The sequence below is a fragment of the Chiloscyllium plagiosum genome, chromosome 5, assembly GCF_004010195.1.
Source record: "Chiloscyllium plagiosum isolate BGI_BamShark_2017 chromosome 5, ASM401019v2, whole genome shotgun sequence".
Lineage (NCBI taxonomy): Eukaryota > Metazoa > Chordata > Chondrichthyes > Orectolobiformes > Hemiscylliidae > Chiloscyllium > Chiloscyllium plagiosum.
The window spans coordinates 23,215,780-23,240,967 of record NC_057714.1 but is presented as its reverse complement, the minus strand read 5'-3'; the positions used below and the strand labels follow the sequence as shown (position 1 = coordinate 23,240,967).

General features: G+C 40.6%; 1 protein-coding gene across 5 annotated transcripts in view; it reads right to left on the bottom strand.

Annotated features, from left to right (window-relative positions):
• Positions 1-25,188, bottom strand: part of fam133b (family with sequence similarity 133 member B) — a 129,798-nt gene that overhangs the window by 16,566 nt on the left and 88,044 nt on the right. For all 5 annotated transcript variants that reach the window (XM_043689696.1, XM_043689692.1, XM_043689693.1 and 2 more), the window contains 3 exons: positions 18,855-18,995; positions 3,438-3,659; positions 417-659 (listed from right to left, as the gene is read on the bottom strand). In XM_043689696.1, coding sequence (XP_043545631.1) covers positions 417-659; positions 3,438-3,659; positions 18,855-18,995 — 606 coding nt within the window. The remainder of the gene's footprint in view (positions 1-416; positions 660-3,437; positions 3,660-18,854; positions 18,996-25,188) is intronic.

Genomic DNA, 25,188 nt, shown 5'->3' with positions numbered 1-25,188 from the left:
TCAGCCAAAGAGACAAAATAATCAATTAACATTCATCAAGCTTATCACAAAATTCTGCCTTGCAGTCTTGTAATCTGGAACACTATGGAACCAGGTAGAAAATATAACGCTGAAAAGGGATGTGGGGGTGTGTATTAAGGGAAATCTTCAACTTGATCACTGGCTAACTCCATAAAATTCCTCACATTGTTTATATGTTCTCAGCAAATAATTTGTGAAATTTTAACTATACTCTATCTACAATTTGTTAAGTAGCAAGAAAGCATTTAAAGTATTTTAATATTTTACAAATATGTGTACATGTCTTGCTGTGAGTGCTCACATGCATGCAAGGTAGTATCTCCATATTGTGGAAGTAATTTGAATTTTAAAAAGGGCAGCATTTATATTTTAGTGATACAATTTGGAACCCCTACCTGAGGTTGTGGGCAGCAACTCCAACCTCCGTTCGGCGTTTTACAACAGGAATATCCATTCGGACAGTAATGTGTATAGTCACAATAGACTTTTGAGTTGTCACTGTTTACACCACTGCTCAAAGCACTTTCCATTTCAAGTGCCTGGTTTTTCACTGAAACACTATGATATTTCAGTGCTGAGGATGATGGATTGGTATCACCTTGTGGGCAGCACATTGTCCCACCGTAACAACAGACGAACTAAATATAAACCAAGAAATAACAGTTAACATTTTGTAAATTCAATTCAGTATTATATATTTAAACCATGAATTAGTGCTTAAAAATGTATTTCAAACACTTAAATTATCCTGTGATATTGCCATGCAACTATTGAAAGGGCTAGTGGCCTAATTTATAACTGAATTGATTATGTTGCTATGATACTTTTGTGCTGCCAAATTACTCCACTACCACCACTGCAACCCAACCCAATTCTGTGGCTTGCAAGTCATTAAATCCACATGGGTTTCCATCAGAATTGACAGTAGCAAGAGGGGCCTCCCTGTGGAGCACAGGAGGATTTAGTGGTGTTGTCACAGCAGTGTCATCCAAAGAGATAGTCGGAGCTTTACACAGTCAGCTGTGACCTAAAACAAAATATTTATCATATTCTGATGAATCAGCTAACACAGAATAATTTAATGTTGTGCATTATAGTGGAAGGATCCAATAAATATGTCTCCATTGGCAAAAATGCTCAATTATAATCATGATGTCATCAAGTAAAACTGGTAAAAACTATTTGATGCATTTTCAACTAGCATTGGGGATAGCTGTCCCGTGCCAGCAGAAAGTTCAAAATCCATCTCGTATGGTGAAAAACAAAAGATTGTGAATGTGATACTCAAGCACCATGTACAATCTCTAGTAAACCTGCTTTGAAATCAAGAATTCTATTTGCCAGGGTCAAAGAAAGAACCAACAACCTACAAATTTCACAATATTCATTGAAGTTGAATTAACCCAAAAGATGACAATAATAAATGAGCAGTGAATAAGCTTTAAAATATCACAATTCCCTATCGCCAATTGATTGCTCTTAATCTGTAATTCAAGAAAAGAGTTATTCATTTGATTTAGGTTTGAACAGTAAAATTATTCAAATGTTGTCTTTCCACGAGAAGCACAAAGTCTTCAGTTCAGTTAAAATCTGGAACTAAAAATCCAATGAAACCATTGCCATAAAAACACTGTTGATTCACTGATGTTCTTTAGAGAAGTCAAACTGCTGTCCTTACCTGGTCTCTCCTAAGTCGGAGCTCAGATCCGCAGCAACACAGCAATGTGGTTGTTGTCTCGTTTTGGTGAGGCCCTGAACATCCGGATCCCATTTTTGACAAACTTCACACAAATCCAATCAGCTTCACCTTCCTAGGTCCCCATCCAACCTGTTGACATGATCCTGCACCTTCCCACCTTTCTCACTTCAGCCCCTCCTATATGGAGACGACCATGCCTGGTGTCAGCATAATATATTGTACCTGCCATGAAGCTAAGCTCCTGACCATGGACAACCTCCCACTCCTCCATTACCCCATTCCCACCACATATCCCTGCTTTACTGGATCTTCTCTTACAAATACAGTTGCTCCCCCATAACAATAATTCTTCCAACCTGCAGCCCCCAATCCTCATGACTATGTTCCAGAGTCTCCTTTCCGTGATAGTGGTATCACTTACAGCAACATCAGAGGCTGCTTTGACTTACTATTTTATGGAGAAAGTGAGGACTGCAGATGCTGGAGATCAGAGCTGAAAATGTGTTGCTGGAAAAGCGCAGCAGATCAGGCAGCATCCAAGGAGCAGGAGAATCGACATTTCGGGCATGAGCCCTTCTTCAGGAATGAGGAAAATGTGTCCAGCAGGCTAAGATAAAAGGTAGGGAGGAAGGACTTGGGGGAGGGGTGTTGGAAATCCGATAGGTGGAAGGAGGTTAAGGTGAGGGTGATAGGCCGGAGTGGGGGTGGGGATGGAGAGGTCAGGAAGAAGATTGCAGGTTAGGAAGGTGGTGCTGAGTTCAAGGGTTGGGACTGAGACAAGGTGGGGGGAGGGGAAATGAGGAAACTGGAAAAATCTGAGTTATTCCCTTGTGGTTGGAGGGTTTCTAGGCGGAAGATGAGGTGCACTTCTTCCAGCCGTTGTGTTGCTATGGTCTGGCGATGGAGGAGTCCAAGAACCTGCATGTTCTTGGTGGAGTGGGAGGGGGAGTTGAAGTGTTGAGCCACAGGGTGGTTGGGTTGGTTGGTCCGTGTGTCCCAGAGGTGTTCTCTGAAACGTTCCGCAAGTAGGCGGAACTATTTTACTATTTTATGACTTACTATGTTACTATGTTGCATTCACCACTTATTGATTGGTGCCTGCATGAACTATGGTGAGTCTACACACCACAACTTAACCATAGCTGCTCGCTTGCTGTATATGCAGGGGTTTCCCACATAAGCTACTGGTACATGATGCAGGTGTGAGATTGACATCATAGCCTGCTGTACAACAAGATGTATGTCCCCTTGAGAGAGGTATGCTGACCAGTAAGGCAAACTGCCTGGTCATAGGATGATGCTAGTTGGCAGGGCAAGGCAAGTCAAGGATGTCACGAGACTGCAGGTAGTCACTAACTGAATGGACACAAAGAGAAGTAGCTAGATGCCCTGTGATGCAGCCTGGTCCAATCTGTAAGGTGGGGTACATTTCCTTGAACACAGAGTGTCCTTGTAGGAGACTTTTAATGCTAGCTTTCAGTGTGCTCTGCAATGTAGGTCTGTCCTTCCTAAATGATCTGTAAATGGATCAGATAGATGCCAAGAGGATTCTGGGTTGTTGGTAAATATTGGGTAATTTTAATATTTTACAAATATGTGTACATGTCTTGCTGTGAGTGCTCATATGCATGCAAGGTAGTATCTCCATATTGTGAAAGTAATTTGAATTTAAAAAGGGCAGCATTTATATTTCAGTGATACAATTTGGAACCCCTACCCGAGGTTGTGGGCAGCAATTCCAGCCTCCAGTTTGCACTTTACAACAGGTATATCCATCCAGACAGAAATGCCAATAATCACATTGGACTACTGAACTGTCACTCTTGACATTGATGCTCAGAGCACTTTCCACAGGAATGCTGGGATATTTCTGTGCTGAGGATGATGGATCTGTGTCACCTTTCCCACAGCGCTTGGTCCCATCCCAACGCTGGATATTCTAGGTATAAAATTTGGAAAACATCATTGTTAAAACTTTGTAAAGTCAATTAATTAGCTTTATATACATTAGAACACAAGCTAGAGCTTATCAATCCAAACCGTAAAGTGCGACATTGTTGTATTATCATTATTGTAATGAGTGTCAGTCATCGTTTTCTAATGGAATAATGCCTTTGTTACAATAGTTGACAAATAAGTTCTCACTCATGCATTACACATTGCTGATAATTTTGTTCTGCCAAATTGTTCCACTGTAACCACCGCAAACCAACTCAGTTTCCTGGTTCAGGAGCCAAAGCAAATACAGAAAGGGTCACAACATTAACGAAATGGGGCCTCTCAGTGTGACAGAGGGTCATTGTCCTGAAGCAAGAATGTCAGTTAAAGAGGCAGCAGGAGACCATAAAAGGGCAAATGAGCATGAAAAATCATCAATAAACATTCCACCAATCTTGATCAAATGGGTCAATGGGCTGAAAAATGGAGTTCAATCAGGAGAAATGTGATTTTGCATTTTGGTGCAATATACAATTAATGGTACGGCCTGGGGTATTGTTATACAATAGAGGAACCTAGGGGTTCATGTGCGTAATTTTTCGAAGTTTGTATCAAATATAGACAAGGTGGTTAAAAAGGCATTTGGCACACTTGCCTTCATTACTCAGTCCTTCGAGTATAGGAGTGGGGAAGTCATGTAGACGTTGCACAGGACACTGGTCAGGCCTCTTCTGGAATACTGTATCCAGTTCTAGTCCCCCAGTAATAGGAAGGATGTTATTAAGCTGGAGAGGATTCAGAAGAAATTTACTAGCATGTTGCTGGGTATGGAAAGTTTCAGTTATAACGAAAGGCTCCATAGGCTGGGACTTTTTTCAAAGGAATGTAGAGGTTGAGAAGTTTATCAAATAATGAGTGGTAGAGATACAGTTCATGGTAGTTGTGTTTTCTCTAGGAGGGAAGATTTCAAGACGAGGGGACACATTTTTGAAGTGAGAGGAAAGAGATTTAGAAGAAAACATGAGGGCCAAGTTATTTTGTCTACATAGGATGGTTCATGTGTGGAATGAGGAAGTGGTGGATGTGGGTACAATTACAATGTTTAAAAGACATTTGGATAACTACATGAATAGAAAAGGTTTGGATGGGTATGGGGCATAAGCAGGCAGGTGAGACTAGTTTAGTTTGAGATTATGTTTGCAATAGACCAGTTGGACCAAAGGGTCTGTTTCTGTGCTTTGTGACTCTATAGCCAAGAATGGTTAATGTTTGTAACAGTACAATTAACCTTAAGATTGAAAAAAATCTATTCGCAGTTATTTTTTAAAAACTGGCATAGCTCATCTGCCTTCCAGCAGAAGTTGAAGATCTATTGCAATGAACCAAAGAAAACAGACCATATATGGTGTTTCGGAATATAAATCAAGCAACTATACATTCACAGTCTCTCATAATCCTATTTTGAAATAAAGACATGCTGTAGCTTTGGTGAATAATCCACAAATTGAGTAATGACAAAAAGAACACAATGGAAATGTTTGGATGATGTTTCTGCAAAGGTATAGTTGTCAGAGATATGAAGTATTTTGTGGGTTACATAAGTGGTTCAATATGGTTGTTGATCCGGATGGCCACTGAAATTGTACCTTCGTTGCAATTGGAGCTTCCAGGCCTCAGCGTTTAATCCAGGTATTTACGTTTGATTTCATTATTATATTGTTCTTATCAGATAACCACTTAGAAAGGATTAATACTGAAGACTGCATCAAGATTCATCCAATTTGATGATCTCATAAGGACTTTGGTGGAGAAATGCATCTTGAAGTCAGACTTCCTCCATCTAGATCTCTACAGTCTTTGTAACAATACCAAAGTTACTTGCATTTATCACAAGCATGCAAGAAACTCGAAGTAACTGCATAGAGGCCGATATCCTTGTTGCCAATCACCCTTTATTTATGTGGACAATGACCAGCCAGCTCAAAGCCAGTCCCCTGAACTGAAGAAATCTCCTGATTATTTTATTTTATTAAACAAATTACAAATCAGTTAATCTCCTGATTATATCTGCCCACCACAGCTCCCTGAATGGCCCAGGTTAACAACCCCAATCAAGAATCTCAGTCAATGAGATCCACCTGGCCATGGTTCCAATCACTATAAAACTACATCTTGTTAAGACAAAAGCTTCATTTATTGGATTACAAAGACATTTTAACTTTACCGCTCTAGTCAATAGAATAAGCAGCTTATAGAAACAGGATGGAAAGAAATCTAACTTACAAAGACCAAGAGTCCAGCTAGCTCATATAACAGTGGTCATCTGAAGATTGAATTTAGCTACACGTTTACAACATACAATACTCAAAGGGTGATGAATATACTGCCATCGTTTGAATTTACCTCAGAAATTCTATCTATGGAAATTTCTTGGACAATATATGCTGGAACCAGGGAGAAATTAAACATTGAAGCATCAATATAGTTGTCTGCATTAAGCTGTGAGAAATTCAACTTGATCATTGTCCAACTTTATAAAATTCCTTTCATTGTTTTCTATCCTCTCAGCTAATAAATTGTGTGAATTTTAACTGCTTGGTATTACCTCTATAGTTAACTATGAGAAATCATGGTATACACATTTACCTCACTCTACTGGGCAATTCCATTTCTCCAGTCCTGAAAATCATGCTTTTTCATTTATTTGGGCATATAAATTAATCTTCCTTTTCGGCTGCAGTATACTAGATTTGCATTTGTAATCAGCCTCAAATTTTCATTTCACAAATGTTTTACTTACTGGTACCTAATCATCAGATGAACGGATTAGCCTGGTAAAAGGGGCTATGTTGTGAAGGTTCGTGGGAGTTTAAGACACAGCCACATTTTGCATGAAAATGAAACTTCAAAATGTTGAACCTCACCCCTCTACACCCTAACTGGCAATTCATTTGTATATTTGGTGTTTAACTAACCTTTGAGGGATTTTTTCAAGCTTCACACGTTACTTTGAATGGCAAGTGAGCAATATTTTTGTCATTCGTATCCTGCCTTCTGCGGTATGCTTACAGGAAAAGAGTCTTGATTGGGCTCATGGGGAAAGGGTCGACACCTTGGACAGGGGTGTGGTTGACATAGGCCACCCCCATTCCAGATGCTTTGTAAAGGAAGCCCCCAAAAGCCCCCAAGTAACACCAAGTGCATTTGTTGTGCCCACTACAGAGCGAGCACTTGCTATTGGATTAATACCAATGGCAGTAGGGCAAGGATTTTAAGTTCTGCCCAGTGAAACAGTGTTTAAGCTACTATAAGATATGGGTACCAGTTCCAACTTCTGCTGTGCATTCAAAACCATGTATATCCATCAAGATGGCAATTGCAGTAAATTATTGAGCTGTCATTAATGTTCCTCAATAGAGATTCAATCTCCATTTCCAGGTTTCTCAGATGTTCAAGACATAATTTACTGCTATTCTCCTTGAACAGTTCAATTGCTGGGGGAGCAATTGAAGACTTTTAAGACTAAAAAAAAGGGCCCTTGAAGACAGAAACAGAGGAATATACTACGGGGAACAAAGAAATGGCAGAAGAATTGAATTGGTACTTCAGATCTATGTTCACTGGGGAAGACACAAGCAATCTCCCTGAGGTAACAGTGGCTGAAGGACCTGGACTGAAGGAATTTATATTTGCCAGGAATTGGTGATGGAGAGACCATTAGGTCTGAAGGTTGTTAAGTCCCCGGGGCCTGATGGTCTACATCCCAGGGTACTGAAGGAGGTGGCTCGAGAAATCGTGGATTGGAGAGTGGCTAATGTACCACTTTTTAAGAAAGGTGGGAGAGAGAAAGCAGGAAATTATAAACCAGTTAGTCTGACCTCAGTTGTGGGAAAGATGCTGGAGTCTATTACAAAGGATGAAATTATGACACATCTGGATAGTAGTAACAGGATAGGTCAGAGTCAGCATGGATTTATGAAGGGGAAATCATGCTTGACTAATCTGGAATTTTTTGAGGATGTAACTCTGAAGATGGACGAGGGAGATCCAGTAGATGTAGTGTACCTGGACTTTCAGAAAACTTTTGATAAAGTCCCACATAGGAGGTTAGTGAGCAAAATTAGGGCGCATGGCACTGGGGGCAAGTACTAACTTGGATTGAAAGTTGGTTGGCTGACAGGAAACAAAGAGTAGTGATAAACGGCTCCATTTAGGAATGCCAGGCCGTGACCAGTGGGGTACCGCTGGGACCAGTGCTGGGACCGCAGCTTTTTACAATATATGTTAATGATATAGAAGATGGTATTAGTAATAACATTAGCAAATTTGCTGATGATACTAAGCTGGGTGGCAGGGTGAAATGTGAGGAGGATGTTAGGAGATTACAGGGTGACCTGGACAGGTTAGGTGAGTGGTCAGATGCATGGCAGATGCAGTTTAATGTGGATAAATGTATAGTTATCCACTTTGGTGGCAAGAATAGGAAGGCATATTACTACTTAAATTGAATCAATTTAGGTAAAGGGGCAGTACAAAGAGATCTGGGTGTTTTTGTACACCAGTCAATGAAGGTAAGCATGCAGGTACAGCCGGTAGTAAAGAAGGCTAATAGCATGCTGGCCTTCATAACAAGAGGGATTGAGTATAGAAGCAAAGAGGTTCTTCTGCAGCTGTACAGGGCCCTGGTGAGACCATACCTGGAGTATTGTGTGCACTTCTGGTCTCCAAATTTGAGGAAAGACATTCTGGCTATTGAGGGAGTGCAGCGTAGGTTCATGAGGTCAATTCCTGGAATGGCGGGACTACCTTATGCTGAAAGACTGAAGCGACTGGGCTTGTATACCCTTGAGTTTAGAAGACTGAGAGGGGATCTGATTGAGACATATAAGATTATTAAAGGATTGGACACTCTGGAGGCAGGAAACATGTTTCCGCTGATGGGTGAGTGCCGAACACAGCTTAAAAATATGGAGTAGACCATTTCGGACAGAGATGAGGAGAAATTTCTTCACCCAGAGAGTGGTGGCTGTGTGGAATGCTCTGCCCCAGAGGGCAGTGGAGGCCCAGTCTCTGGATTCATTTAAGAAAGAGTTGGATAGAGCTCTCAAGGATAGTGGAATCAAGGGTTATAGAGATAAAGCAGGAACAGGATACTGATTAAGGATGATCAGCCATGATCATATTGAATGGTGGTGCAGGCTCGAAGGGCAGAATGGCCTACTCCTGCACCTATTGTCTATTGAGCAGAGGGAAGGTGCCAGTGTGACCCATCTCCATCCCGATTAAGTTCATAATACTGGAGCCCAATGAAAGCCTTCTCACCCAACCACCAACTGAGGCTATTAATAGACAAATAATGGCTACAAAGGATTGTCATCCAACTGCTGCCAGTATTAACAAACTTGGTGCTTGAGAGAGTCTTGTCAAGAGCACAGGAAGCTTTGATTGGCCGGCAGCTCTTGATGGGTGCAATCTCTGCCTCAGATTTTTGCTCACAGGAAGGCCAAATGCTGCATTAGTTTAATGTGTAAGAGACATGATGGGGGAGCCAAAATGACTACGCTGTTCCATTTTTTAAGAGTCTTCCCTCTTATGTTGACTGTTTATCCTTAAGTTACACATTTAGTTACTTATTTCTAGGACAATTTGTGTGAGGCCAAGTGTAAAGCCTCAGTCACCTGATTTGGTCAGGACTGCAAGTTTTGAATTGGCCACTGGAGAGATAATAATGTTCTGACTCCATACAAAAAACTGTTAACACTTTGGTTGCTTAAGCCACCTGTAGCTACTCCATGCCTTCTTCTCTTATGGCCATCAGCAAACCCCCACATACTGTAGACCCACATTTGAGTGTCCATTGGTTATATTGGCCAGGCCCACACTGGTTGTTTACGTGGCTATACGGAGACCCCTGTCACCTCCATACCACCTCTCATCTCTGAATTAAATGTCTTGTTTTCCCTCTACAGGAGAGGCTGAATAGGCTAGGGCTATTTTCCTTGGAGTGCAGAGACTGAGGGGTGACCTTATAGAAGTTTATAAAATTATGAAGGGCATGGTTAGGGAGAATACCAAGGTCTTTTCCCCTGAGGTGGGGGAGACCAAAACGAGAGGGCATAGGTTTAAGGTGAAAGAGGAAAGATTTAAAAGGGACATGAGGGACAACGTTTTCATGCAGAGGGTGTTGCATGTTTGGTAAAAGCTGCCAGATGAAGTGGTGGAGGCTGGTACAATTACAACATTTAAAGGCATCTGGATTGGTACATGAATAAGTCCCATGTAGAAGGATATGGGCCAAATGCTGGCAAATGGGGCTAGATTAATTTAGGATATCTGGTTGGCATGGACGAGTTAGACCAAAGGGTCAGTTTACATGCTGTACACCTCTATGACTATAAAATGCTGAAAGATTCCTTTGTCCAGGAGGAAGTAGAAAGATTCAAGGTAATACCACTTTAATAGCAAACTGAACCCAGAACTGGCAAGCTGAATGTGAGAAATGGAAGACTATTCATTATTTTGGTATTAAGCAATTTTGGATTTGAACTGTACAATGGTTTTGCTTGGGGCAATTCTATATATATGCTGTTGTTCTACAATTACATTTTAATGTTATATCAAGGCTAAGGACTAGTTATAGAGTCATAGTCATAGAGATGTACAGCATGGAAACAGACCCAAGCCGCCCAATTATCCCAACCCAATCTAGTCCCACCTGCCAACACCTGGCCCATATCCTTCCAAATCTTCCTATTCCAGATGCCTTTTAAATATTGCAATTGTACCAGCCTCCATCACTTCCTCTGGTAGCTCATTCCATACATGTACCACCCTCTGTGAAAACGTTGCCTCATAGGTCTCTTTTATATCTTTCCCCTCTCACCCTAAACCTATGCCCTCTAGTTCTGGACTCCCCTGACCCCAGGTAAAAGACTTTGTCTATTTATCCTAACCATGCCCCTCATAATTTTGTAAACCTCTATAAGGTCACCCCTCATCCTCCGATGCTCCAGTGAAAACAGCCCCAGCCTGTTCAGCCTGTCCCTTTAGCTCAAATCCTCCAACTCTGGCAACATCCTTGTAAATCTTTTCTGAACCCTTTCAAGTTTCACAACATCTTTCCGAAAGGAAGGAGACCAGAATTGCACGCAATATTCAAACAGTGGCCTAACCAATGTCCTGTACAGCTGCAACATGACCTCCCAACTCCTGTACTCAATACTCTGACCAATAAAGCAAAGCATACAAACGCCTTTTTCACTATCCTATCTACCTGCGTCTCCACTTCAAGGAGCTATGCACCTGCACTCCAAGGTCTCTTTGTTCAGCAACACTCCCTAGGACCTTACCATTAACTGTATAAGTCCTGCTAAGATTTGCTTTCCCAAAATGCAGCACCTTGCATTTATCTGAATTAAACTCCATCTGCCATTTCGCAGCCCATTGGCCCATCTGATCAAGATCCTGTTGTATTCTGAGGTAATCTTCTTCGCTTCCAATTTTGGCGTTATTTGCAAACTTACTAACTGTACCTCTTATGCTCGCATCCAAATCATTTAAATGAGTGATGAAAAGTAGAGGACCCAGCACCGATCCTTGTGGCACTCCACTGGTCACAGGCCTCCAGTCTGAAAAACAACCCTCTACCACCACCCTCTGTCTTCTACCTTTGAGCCAGTTCGGTATCCAAATGGCTAGTTCTCCCTGTATTCCGTGAGATCTAACTTTGCTAACCAATCTCCCATGGGGAACCTTGTCAAACGCCTTACTGAAGTCCATATAGATCACATCTACCGCTCTGCCCTCATCAATCTTCTTTGTCACTTCTTCAAAAAACTCAATCAAGTTTTTGAGACATGATTTCCTATGCACAAGGGATTTTAACTTTCCAAACATAGACTGGGACTGCCATAGTGTTAAGGGTTTAGATGGAGTGGAATTTGTTAAGTGTGGACAAGAAAATTTTCTGATTCAGTGGGTGAATGTACCTATTAGAGAAGGTGCAAAATCTGACCTATTCTTGGGAAATAAGGCAGGGCAGGTGACTGAGGTGTCAGTCGGGGAGCACTTTGGGGCCAGCGACCAGAGTTATATTAGATTTAAAGTAGTGATGGAAGAGGATAGACTAGATCTAAAAGTTGAAGTTCTAAATTGGAGAAAGGCCAATTTTGACGGTATTCAGCAAGAACTTTCAAAAGCTGATTGGGGGCAGATGTTCATAGGTAAAGGGACGGCTGGAAAATGTGAAGCCTTCAGAAATGAGATAATGAGAATCCAGACTAGTTTTGATACCTTCCAAAAGTGCAGAATTAAAAAAAAGGAAAAGAATTAAAAATCTGGAAATGTTAAATAAAACTAAAGAATTATATTTCATGTTTGTTGTTTTACATATTGAAACATGTGGAAAATGCTATGTTAAACTGTATATTCATTTACTTTATGTTGATAACATATTAATTTAAAGCACATACTTTGAAGCAATAAGAGTTTATTCAGACTGATAAGATGATATGAATGAATTGAAAGAACATATCAGTTCCTTTCAGTATCTGGTAAATGCTTGCCTAGGTTACTTGAAAAAGACAATTGGCAAAGAAAGCAAAGATCACCGATATATTGGATAAAGATAGTCGGAGAATATTTATTTAGGTAAAATATATGGTTAAATTTATATTCCTTCCAAAAATAAGGCCATTTGTGGAACTCATCGATATTGCTCAATCTCTTGAATCAGTAAAATTCCTAAAGAAGGTTTGAGTAAAGCATAGTTAATAACAACATGGGGCTGAATGTTCTCAGCCCCACAAAGTAGACCACGGCAAGTCAGTTGGAGAAAGCTGATGAGATTGGTAGGCCAGATTTCCGGATATCTAGGAAATTTTTCCACCCAAGATTTTAATAGTGAGATGAAGATCTCACAAGTGAGTGGTGAATGCCTGTTTGGTGCATCAACATTTCACTATTACCCATACTCACCTCACTTGGATGCAATTTGCTATTCCTACATGTGGCAGAGAAAAACTAATTGGCAACGACTCCTAACAAAAATCAGTGGGTGATAGCCTGGAAATGGATTTTTCAGAAGGAAGATGAAACAATGAAGGAACGCATTTTAGTTCAACTGTGAAAATGTGTTACAAATATAAAAACTAATTAAAGCCTAATTGGAAAAATAAATAAAGTGAAGTATGAAATAGAGGAATGGGGAATCAGTGAAATCAATGTCAAAATAAAAGTTCAGAAAGTCCTTAGTCCTTAGAGCCAAAAATAAACCATGTATAAAAGTCTGCATTCTGTGCTAAAAATCACACATCACCAGGTTATAGTCCAACAGGTTTAATTGGAAGCACCAGCTTTTGGAGCGACGCTCCTTCATCAGGTGGTTGTGTCACACAACTTACCTGATGAAGGAGCAGCGCTCCGAAAGCTAATGCTTCCAATTAAACCTGTTGGACTATAACCTGGTGATGTGTGATTTTTAACTTTGTACACCCCAGTCCAACACCAGCATCTCCAAATCATGCATTCTTTGCCTTTTTGGAACAAAAATATCATTCAAGGGCAATTAGAACAATTTGACCAAATGGCAAGATTGTGTTCATTGTATCAATATTTGAAAATATCATAAAGTATACAATGAGGTTAAATCAAGTGTATAGATATGGCAGCTCACTTCATTATTTCTGCTGCTGCTCATGAAGGTTTCTGTCAGCATCTTCTTTAAGTGTCGGAAACTATAGTGTCAGCTTGGTAAGGTAGAGGAAAACCCACTTTCTGGTCTAACTAAAAGAGTCTCTTATAGTCAATACAATATATAGATCTCTTTTTGTTTGGATGGCTAGTGTAGATCAGACTGTGCCAACAGCACGGGGTCCAATCTCCATTCCAGCTGGAATGGATACAGTACCTGCCTCATCAATCTACCTGTGATCAAGGTCACAGTGTTACAAGAACTGCCTTCAGAAACAGAATTCAAGAAGAATAAAGCTTTCACTCTTCTTCTACACATAAAAGTGGAATTTAACCTTGTAATAAGGTAATTAAAAATAGGAAGTGATATTGACCCTTTACAGGTTCATTTCTACTTAGAGTAATGTTCATTGCCCTGGCCAACATATTAAAGGAAGGACATCAGGTGTTGGAAGAAGAATCCTTCCTCACTGCAACCTGACATCAGACATCTAAGCTGCTGGGACAGACCACAGTTGCTTATCGAAGAGATTATGAATAGATCAAATCATGGTATTCAAAGTGTCATGCTAACTGACAAGTTAATTCCACAGAAATTAGTTGCCATAGTCCCAAAAATGACAACAATGGAAAACTGAATAGAAAGGAGAAATGACTAGACAGATCAATACTGTTATTTCACATAGAGCCATGAAAAATTGGAACGGACTTTCCATGGAGTCAATCTGTGCTCTTTGCAATAATTTTATCAAAGCATTGTTCAGGCACAAAATGCATTTTCTGATATTCAATATACTGGTTATAATTCTATGTTTTATTTTTCAAACCATTTACGATTGCAGGAACCAAAAGATGCCCGCTAGCATCTTCACAATGAGGGACCATTGTGCAATAAGTTAATTATTAAGAAAAAGCTGTGACAATAATGAAACATTTCTTTGTTAAACATAGAATATGATTGCTTTCTTTAATCATGTCACAGTGCACAAAAGGTTAAAAGCCAACTTCACTGATAGAAATTGTTGACATTTCTTATTCGAAATGAGTCCACATTCTTTTAAAGCCCTTTCAGTTGTGAGTAAAGACATCTATTTAAATTTGGATGGTATTGGTTATTTACTGGAAGGTATTTTAGCCTAAGACAAACTGGGAGGTGGCAGTGATGATACCAGGTGGAGTTGAACTTTGATAGTACCTTGGCTTAGCAACCCATTGATAAAAGAACAGCAGGTACTTTGACACAAGAATATCATGGGCATCTTCAATTAATTTTTACATATTGCAGTTATCGTGTGCTTGATGTCAATATTACTCGCTTTCTGCATCATGATTTTTAACATGAACAGGCTTTATAGCACCAGTTTCACATGGAGGGGCAGAGGGTTTCCTGCTCATTGATGCTAATTTCAGATAAACCACACTGGAAACAAATTTAAAAAAATATTTTTCCACAGTTTCTTTCTAAGGTTTACACAAACGTGGTGGACGAAGGAAAGAAATACCACAATTATTGATTCCCCCTATAATAGCAAGTTCCTATGTCTGCACCAAACATTGCATCTTCCTGTCCCACTACTCAAACTAAAATTATGCTGAATACAGAGGTTTCTGGACCCATCATTCCAATTACTATTATTATTTCATTACAATTCACCCACTTTTCTTAATTCATTCTGGATTGCTGTAGTACTGCTCCAACTGCTTTTTGGATTTATTTCACTTTCTTCCTTGATTCCTTGTCCTACCCCTAATATTCCATCCCCTTTTGGTCCATCTTTTCTTCAACTTCCTGCTCGTTGTTTCTTGTCAGCTGCATTTAGGGACTTCAGGTCTGTCTTTGTCAGCTGCACCCTCTCTTCAAACCCCATTTCAATTTCCTCTCTATTTCACTCTCACTTCCTGACTTCATTCCCATTGCTCTGACTTTGCACTCCCTGCTTTCAAGATTCGTCACAAGGCATGCAACACAAAAAGAATGGAAAGCTATGAAGGAAAATTTTTAAAAATGGGTAAATAGTGGACAGAAAGCAGTCTAAATGCATTTTGTCTATTTGCGTTTGAAACTATGTAAATGAGCAGAAACATATAGGTGGACTTTTCTGCATATTCACACAATTTACTACTGAATCATCTCAGCTCACTTCTAAAAACCTGGAAAGAATAGTCCAGATTTCTATCAATAAATATTGTTTGTTTTACTATTTCACTCTAGAACTCATCAAGTTAAAATCACATTTCATGTGGATTCTATGAAATCAGAGATATTAGATGTAGTTTGTTATAAAAACTGGGCTGAGATTCCTATTTGGCCACAAATTTTCTTCATGCTGTTCTCACTTTGGAACTTTGCCAGAAGTTCATCAAAAACCCCTTTACTTCTGCAGATGGAGTTTTGGCCTCAATTCCAGTGAAGCATGCTTGCAGAACAATTGTAGTTCCAAAGACATTCCTGACTATTGAGCTGCCATATCTTGGGCCTAAATGTGTTCATGTAGCCATATCTCTGCAAGTGTAAAATTCTACGTTCAAATACTAAACTGTTTATTCACTGGTTTAGTAAGTGAAAGTTATTTCAGCAAAACATTTGGACTGTTAGGAATTGAGAATCCAAAATATGTAAAAGCAATTATTCACATCCACTATGTTCCAAGAGATAGGCTGTCATAAAATGTTTCTTTATCCAATTCAACTTTTTCCCTTGATCCCCTGAATGTGATAACACTTCAGTGTACATTTACAGAAGAGGTTTCACCGACTGGCCACTCTTCTGACTGTAACTGTGCCAATTGTCCACAAAGCTATTTAACCATGGCGAGGCTACATTTATAATAAATTTAATTGCTCTAGTCGAAGAAAGGTAATCTGAAAAATTAATACTGGTTACTCTTCACACATGCACCTGACCTGCTGAGTATTTCCAATGTTTGTTTTTAATTTCATAACAATTGAACTTGATTGACACCTTATGAAGCTTTCACAAGTAAGATACTTGGTCACCGGTTTCGTCAGAGGTAAGCGGGGGAGGTTTTTACTTCTTTGAACCACCAGGACTTAGGGACAACAGTAATGTATAAGGGATCCCTGAAACGGTGTTCACACTGCATATTCCAGGGCATCTGCATGGTTTCACTGAGATGCTCCCCGAGTGGACAGTAAACTGGTTGACAGTCTCAGTATTCAGTCAGGGAGAGAGAGCAAACTGGAGCTGAGTGTGAAAGAGCACAAGTCTGTGTGTATGTGTGTGTGTGTTTTTGTGTGTGTGCACACGCGAGCCCACATGTTATCATGAGCTCCAGATTGTTGGAAGGAGGGAGGAAGTGGTTCAATCTTGCATCTAGGTGTCAGAGAATTAGGAATGTAGTTTGGGGCTTCATGAGCAGATTGGAAAACTCTGCAACATGGAGGCCAGACACCTTGTGCAGGAAGGACAAGGAGGCAGATTTAGAGGCTTGGGAGGTAAGAGAGGATGTTTGAAATCTGTGAAAGGGAGGTCAGCAGGTTGTTGTACAAGATTGAGGAGAGATTTGAAGAGTTTTGAGGAGAATTCAATCATAGGCTTTTGAATCAGAAAGGCATCCAGAATTGAGTAGGTAATTGGGAGATAATCTGTTCTATATCTAGCAAATGTTGCTTTAGTTTAGCTGACAAGATTTCATTGAATCCCTATAGTGAAGGGTCAGGCCATTTGACCCATTGAGTCTGCACAGACTCTCCATAGAGTAGTCTACCTAGAAACCCACACCAATCTATCCCCATAACCACACATTATCATGGCTAATCCTAGACTATATATCTCTGGACCCTATGGGGCAATTTAGCATGGCCAATTCACCTAACCTGCACATCTTTGGACTGTGGGTGGATACCGGAGCACCTGGAGGAAACCTAGGCGGTCACAGGTAGAATGCTCAAACTTCACACAGATAGTTGTCCAAGGTTGGATTCGAACCTAGGTTCCTGGTGCTGAGGCAGCAGTGCTAACTACTGTGCGTACATTCAACATAATAGATGATTTTGGTTCTCTAAATCCAACAGAGGCCAATTGTACAATTACAACTTAAGTAGCTAACCCAACTGACACTGAAATTAAACCAAGAATCTTCCTGCTCTCTGTAAATACCAGGTGCAGGATTTTTCAGATGGCAGGTTATCCTACATTACCACCTTTCCAAAAAGGAGAATGTATCCTGGCAGCCAGATGAAAATAGGACTTGGTTCCACTTCGGAGAGCAACAAGCCAACAGGCCAACTGAACTTGTCAGTGGTTCTGTAGTCTCAGCACAACCAGTAGCAGAACTGGCCAAGACTGAGATAACAAACAGTCTTCAGCTTTTAAAGTCCCAGCGTCCAGATGAGGTAAAGATAGGAAGATCTTTCGGCTTGAAAACTGAAGCACATCTGAAAATGGCTAGGACATGATGAAGCTACCACTCTCTACACCTCACACCATGGGACTCCAGCAAGATGATTTGTCAGGCCACCTGCTAGCCTTAAAATTGAGCTCTCCACAGGAAGCAGCCCTTATGGTCAATTAAAAATCTCACTGGGCTGAAGGTAGGTGAGCTGTCCTAGGCCTTGTTCACCCCACATAAAATTGCATACACATCAGAAGTAGGCATGGGGAGCAACAGAAAACTACCAAGGAATTTTATATGCTGTCCCAACCCATAAAGCTGTTGTCAAGGATTTGTAATATTCTGCCCCAAGATATAAGTTTATCAGTCTTTTTCCATCTGCAGATCTCAGTCTATCTGGAAGTGTTGAAAATACTTTTTTTTCCAAAGTGGATAAAAGGCAATATGGACAATTCTGAGTATAAAACAGTCTTTCTGGTTCAGGAGCCAATTTTGGAACTCATCTGATCTTCTCTTTTAATGTACCTTTATAGGACAGACCAAGCTGACTAAAGACAGAATAAAATGATCATTTTGTCAAGCACTTTGAGTTTAACTGCATCTTAACTTCTATGGCTCTCATAATTTTGACTACCTTTTCCATTCCCAGTCAATGCAGTTAAATGTGGAGCAGGGGAGCCATCTGACATCCCATCTGTCCTTAGTCCTATTAATAAGGGTCTCACGTTTCAGTCACCAATTGATACAATGCCTGCAGTGGGAGCAGGTCCACTGTTGTCAAGAAGCTTTAGCTGTAAAAGATGGTATCTGGCCAAAGAAGGACAATCCTCTGAGATACTGGAGGTATCCCTCACTCCAAAATCATCTTCCTGCTTTAAACATCCACACCCAGCTTTTCAAACCTGAATGCCACCTGCCCCCACCAACTTCTCAAAAACACCTAACCCAATGGAACTGCTGATACAATAGAGTTACTGGTCATTCAATTGGCTGGTAATGCTCCAAGATATGCTTATTGGCCAGACAGAATTAAATAGCTGCAGAACAATCATCGGCAGGCTCACCCTTATTTTTAAGCATTGGGTTCAGAGTTTCATGCTGAAGCCAAGCATGATTAATTTATGTTTTTCTATTGAATATCTATTCCATACCTCTTTCATTGGGCAGCAGTCATAACTACCAGATTCAAGTTTGCAACACGTTGATTCGTCTGGGCAAGGTCTTCCATCTGGACATTGCACTTCAGTTGAGGCCAAGTTTGCCAGCAACAAAATTAAGATTGATGACCACATCTAAAAGAAAAGACCATAAAGTAGTGAAGCAAAGTCAGGAAATTGGTTTTAGAGTTGCACTGTTAATGGAATTTAGATGTTTCTATCACAAATTAAAAATGAATTAAACATACAATACATGTATTTCAGATCACATTGGGATTTGGTCATTTGAGCAACCTTCCCTTGAGAACAGTTTCAATAAAAAGATAGACTTGCTACAAATAGCTATGGAAGAATGTTTTCTCTGTTAAACTGTTTACTCTCTAATCTTGGAATATGTCAAACAGCGTCAGAGGAAGTTGACCATTAAGCAGCATTATACAAAGACTCTTCTGGGATCGGTTAGTTCATTTGGCTGGACTGCTGGCTTGGGAAGCTGACTGGTGTTAGCAACATGTTTTAATTCCTACATCAGCTGATGTTACCAGGCAGATCCTACCTTGGCCCTCGTCTGAGGTATGGTAACCCTCAGATTACACTCACCACCAGTAGACATAAGATATAGAAGCTGAATTGGCCAATCAGCCCATTGAGTCAGGTCTGCCATTTGATCATGATTGATGTTTCTCAAATACATTGTTATCTTCTCCTCGTAACCCTTGAGCCCTTACTAATCAAGAACCTATCTATTTCAATCTTAAATACACTCAACGATTTTGCCTCCACAGCCCTCTGGAGCAGTGAGTTCCACAGAGTCACCACCCTCCAGCTGAACAAATGCCTCATCTTAGTTCTAAAGTCTCATCCCTTCATTTTGCAGCTGAGCGCTTGAATCCTAGTTTCACTTACTAGTGGAAACATCTTCTCCATGTTCACTCTAAGTAGACCTGTCAGTATTCTGTAAGTTTCAATGAGATATTCCCTTCATAATTCTAAATGCCATCACGTACAGACCCAGAGTCTTCACCCTTCCTCATATGACAAGCCCTTCATTCCCAGGTTCATTCTTGTAACCTTGTCTGGATTCTTTTTAATTCCAGCACATCTCTCCTTGGCCCAAAACTGCTTACGTATTCCAAATGCAGTCTGACCAGAGCCTTATATAGCCTCAGCAGTACATCTTTGTTCTTGTCACTAGCCCTTTTTAAATTAATCTTAACATTGTATTTGCCTTCCTCAGTACCAATTGAATGCACATGTTAACCTATTAATGCACTGTTAATGGAATTTAGATGTTTCTATCACAAATTAAATATGAATTAAACATACAATACATATATTTCAGATTACATTGGTATTTGGTCATTTGAGCAACCTTCCCTTGAGAACAGTTTCAATAAAAAGCTACAAATAGCTATGGAAGAATGTTTTCTCTGTTAAACTGTTTACTCTCTAATCTTGGAATATGTCAAACAGCGTCAGAGGAAGCTGACCATTAAGCAGCATTATACAAAGACTGTACTGGGATCAGTTAGTTCATTTGGCTGGACTGCTGGCTTGGGAAGCTGAATCATGAACTAGGACTCCCAAGTCCCTTTGTGCTTCAGATTTCTGAGGCCTTTCATCATTTTGAAAATAATCTAAACCTCGATTCTTCCTACCAAAGTATATAACTTCACATCTCGCCACATTGTATTACATATGCCATTTTTTTGCCCACTCTTTTAGCCTGTCCCAGTCCTTCTGCAGCCTCGCTACTTCTTCAGCACTACCTGCCCCTCTACCTATCTTTGTGACATCTGCAAACTTAGAAACAATTCCCTCAGTTCCTTTATGCAGATTGTCAATGTATAACATGAATAGTTGTGGTACCAACACTGACCCCTGAGGAACTCCACTGGTCACCGGCTGCTATCCTGTAAAACACTCATTTCCATTCTCTGTCTTCTGCCAGTCAGCCAATTCTCTATCCATACCAGTACCTAACATTATTGGTTCTTGTCCAATTTAGCAGAATCCTGTATGGCCTTCTGGAAATCCAAATAGATAACATCTAGTAGCTCTCCCTTTCCTAACTTGTTCATTACCTCCTCAAAGAATTGTAACAGATTTGTCAGGCACTTGACAAAATTATGCTGACAGAGCTCTATTTTATTAAGCATTTCCAAGTGCTCTGCAATCTCAAGCTTAATAACAGACTCTAAAATCTTACCAACGACCACGGTCAGGCTAATCAGCCTACAGTTTCCTGTCTTCTGCCTCATTCTCTTCTTAAACAAGGGTGTTACATTAACTATTTTCCAGTCTTCTGGGAAATGACTCCAGTGATTCCTGAAAGATCATCACCAATGTCTTTACAATCTTCTCAGCTATCTTCTTTAGAACTCTGGGGTATAGTCTATCTGATCCAGGTGATTTATCCATCTTCAGACCTTCCAGTTTCCCAGCATCTTCTCCTTAGTGATGGCCACTACATTCACCTCTGCAACCGGATTTACTTGAAGTTCTGGCATGCTCTGGTGTCTTCCATTATGAAAATTAATGCAAAGTACCTATTCAGTTCCTCTGCCATTTCTTCATTTCCCATTACTACTTCTCCAGCATCATTGTCTAGTGGTGTATATGTCCACTCTTTATCTTTTACAATTCTGCAAAAACTCCTCTTGCAATCTTCTTTATACTACTAACTAGTGTGAAATTGTGTTCAAATAATGACTGGAATTGGTGAGTGACAAAAATAGTCTCTTTCCTTTATTGGTCAAAGTATTGAGTACAGGAGTTGGGAGGTCATGTTGCTGCTGTACAGGATGTTGCGTGCAATTCTGGTCTCCTTCCTATTGGAAAGACGTTGTGAAACTTGAAAGGGTTCAGAAAAGATTTACAAGGATGTTGCCAGGATTGGAGGATTTGAGCTTTAGGGAGAGGCTGAATAGGCTGGGGCTGTTTTCCCTGGAGTGTCGGAGGCTGAGGGGTGACCTTATAGAGGTTTACAAAATTATGAAGGGTATGGATAGGGTAAATAGGCAAAGTCTTTTCCCTGGGGTTGAGGGAGTCCAGAACTAGAGGGCATAGGTTTAGGGTGAGAGGGGAAAGATATAAAAGAGGCCTAAGGGGCAACTTTTTCACGCAGAGGGTGGTACGTGTTTGGAATGAGCTGCCAGAGGAAGTGGTGGAGGCTGGTTCAATTGCAACATTTAAGAGGTATCTGGATGGGTATATGAATAGGAAGGGTTTGGAGGGGTGCTGGCAAGTGGGACCAGATTGGGTTGGAATATCTGGTCTGTATGGACGGGTTGGACCGAAGGGTGTGTTTCCATGCTGTACATCTCTAATGACAGCACAAGTTTGAGGTGACAATAGAATCCTGAAATGCAGTTCTTACAAGAGCCCCTTTTTACACAGTTCTTACATATATTAAAATTCTATTAGTATGGTGTTTTTTTAAATCTATAGTACACAAAGTCTTAAAGGGCTTCTATTCTGGGAGACAGGAGATGAGTTAAAACATGCTAAGTGCTGGCTGCTACCTCTGATGGGATTAAGCATGTCTGTTCAGTCTGCTTAAGATGTGTTAATCCTTTTGTCGTAAATGTTAGTAAAAGTACTAGTCCTATATGTTCTAACTAAGTTAGAAATTGTACCTATATGTAATAAAAGAATAAAGGATAGTAAACTGATTACTGCAGCTGGGTTGTGAGATTTATTTACTATTTGCCAGTATGAGTTTCATTCATTCATGCAATTTCACGGAAGCGCTGTTTTGTCAGTTACTTTCTTAAAGAGTTAATGGCCTAGTTAAAAGGTATTTAATAGGTACTTACTAATTGGGGAATCTATTCAGGTCCAGAAGATGGTTGGTAAGGGCTGATCATGTTTCGTGGATTTGGAGATGCCAGTGTTGGACTGGGGTGGACAAAGTTAAAAATCACACAATACCAGGTTATAATCCAACAGGTTTAATTGGAAGCACTAGCTTTCGAAGCACTGTTCCTTCATCAGGTGGTTGTGGAGTACACAATGTTAAGACACAGAATTTATACCAAATGACCTGTGATAACCTACAAAACAGTACCTCACACAAGCTTACCCTCACATTTCATCTTAACCTGCCTGTTGCTTTTTAAAGTTTTCCTCTGTAGGTTTTTAAAATGCATCCCAATCCTGCAGCTTCTTACTACTCTTCACTACACTGTATGCTTTTCCTTTTGTCTTTTGTCTTTATGCTATTCTTAAGTTGCCTTGTCAGCCATAGTTGTCTCGTCCTCTGCATGGTATGTTTCTTCTTCAGTGGGATGAATTTCTGCTGTGCCTCCCAATTTCCACAGAATCTCTTGTCATTGCTGCTCCATCATCTTCCCTGCTAGGCTTTCTTTCCAATCAACTCTGGCCAGCTCCTCCCTCATGTCCCTGTAGTTACCTTTACTCAATTGTAATACTGTTCAGACTAGAGTGGTGCTGGAAAAGCACAGCAGCCCAGGCAGCATCTGAGGAGCAGCAAAATCAACGCTTCGGGCAAAAGCCCTTCATCAGGAATACAATCCTGATGCGTCGATTTTGCTGCTCCTCGGATGCTGCCTGGGCTGCTGTGCTTTCCCAGCACCACTCTAGTCTGGACTCTGGTTTCCAGCATCTGCAGTCCTTGTTTTTACCGCCTCAATTGTAATACTGTTACATCTGATTCCCGCTTCTCCCTCTCAAACTGCAGAGTGAATATTATGGTCACCACTACCCAGGGGTTCCTTCACTTTAAGCTTCCTAATCAAGTCTGCCCTTTAGTCCTCCAGGATTATAGTGACTTTACCTGTACAAAGACTGGTTTATACACGTGGATAGACTTGGGATGTATGGTCTCTGCTATTAATAGGTATTTTTGCAACGTTAAAATTCACACAAAACCAGGTTATAGTCCAACAGATCTATTTGGAAGTACTACCTTTTGGAGCACTGCTCCTTCAGTTAACCAGTTTCCTCATTCCGCTCCCCCCCCACCCAACCTTACCCCATTTCCAACCTTCCAGTTCAGCACCATCCTCATGATCTGTCCATCTTGCCTCCCACGTATCCGCCCCACCCTCCCCTCCGACCTAACACCAATACCCCTACCTCCATCCACCTACTGCCCTCTCAGCTACCATTCCCCTAGCCCCACCCCCTTCCCATTTATCTCTTCACCCCCCGAAGCTCCCAGCCTCATTCTTGATGAAGAGCTTTTGACCGAAATGTCGACTTCCTGCTCCTCGGATGCTGCCTGACCTGGTGTGTTTTTCCAGCACCACACTCTCGACTTCAGTTAACTTTGTCCACCCAAGTCCAACACCGGCACCTCCACAATTCTCCAAAACATCACAGTCACCATGTAATTTGATTGGGATTCTTTTCCTAAAGTTCAAGAAATGACAAAATCTCCAGTGGAAATGCAAATTCTTTGTTCTTGAATTTTGTAATACACAGAAAAGAAGCTAACCACTGCTCATGTCTGCAAGCAAGCCTGCATATTCCTGTTGCCTATTACAACTTTTTTCAACCATCAGCATATCTTAATATAGCATAACAAATGTAATGGTCTACACTGAAATGGAGCCAATTAGGATGAGTCACAGCTTGGGTGAGGATTAGCCAAACTTACCACGTGCACCATTCCTGCTTCGACTGCAGTTAAGGATTCAAACTGCACAAAGCTTACTTAAATGCAGGTCGCTGATGTCTTCTGTTTATGCAAGAACTAGGGAGTGCAGATTTTGCTGTGTTAAATGAAAATTTCATGGCAACTACTTTGAAGGCTTCAAGCTTTCCTAATGCAGTCGGCAGCCAACTGGTAAATCAGCTAGCACTCAAGCTGAAACCACACTCAAGAGTAGCTTTACCAGAAAACTGATTCAGATGCAAGATTCTCAAATGCATGTTATAAAGAGATCTCTCAGTCAGACTCCTTTAGGGAATCAACTATTTTAACTCACAATCAATGTAATGCTTCATTATCTTATTTTTCTGTTTGATCTCTGTATCAACTATCACCATAATGCTGTCACCTTAATTGATAATTGGCAACAGCAATTTAATGAGTGAGAGCTATATTATTTCTAATATTTGCTTTGGCACTGAATTCTTTTAGCTAATTTGAGAGGAAGAGAGGGGTCAGAGGTGGCACATAAGGTAGCCTGCATTTTAGGAGTTTCCTATTCCTGCCTACCATGCAGGTTAGCTAAGGAGGTCTACTTCAATATATTTGGAAAGATTAGCAGACGGTGGCTATGAATTTCTTAAACAATCACTGGAGGTATGGCAGTTGATCAGGTGAATCTGACCAGAAATTCAATATAATAATTTGCAA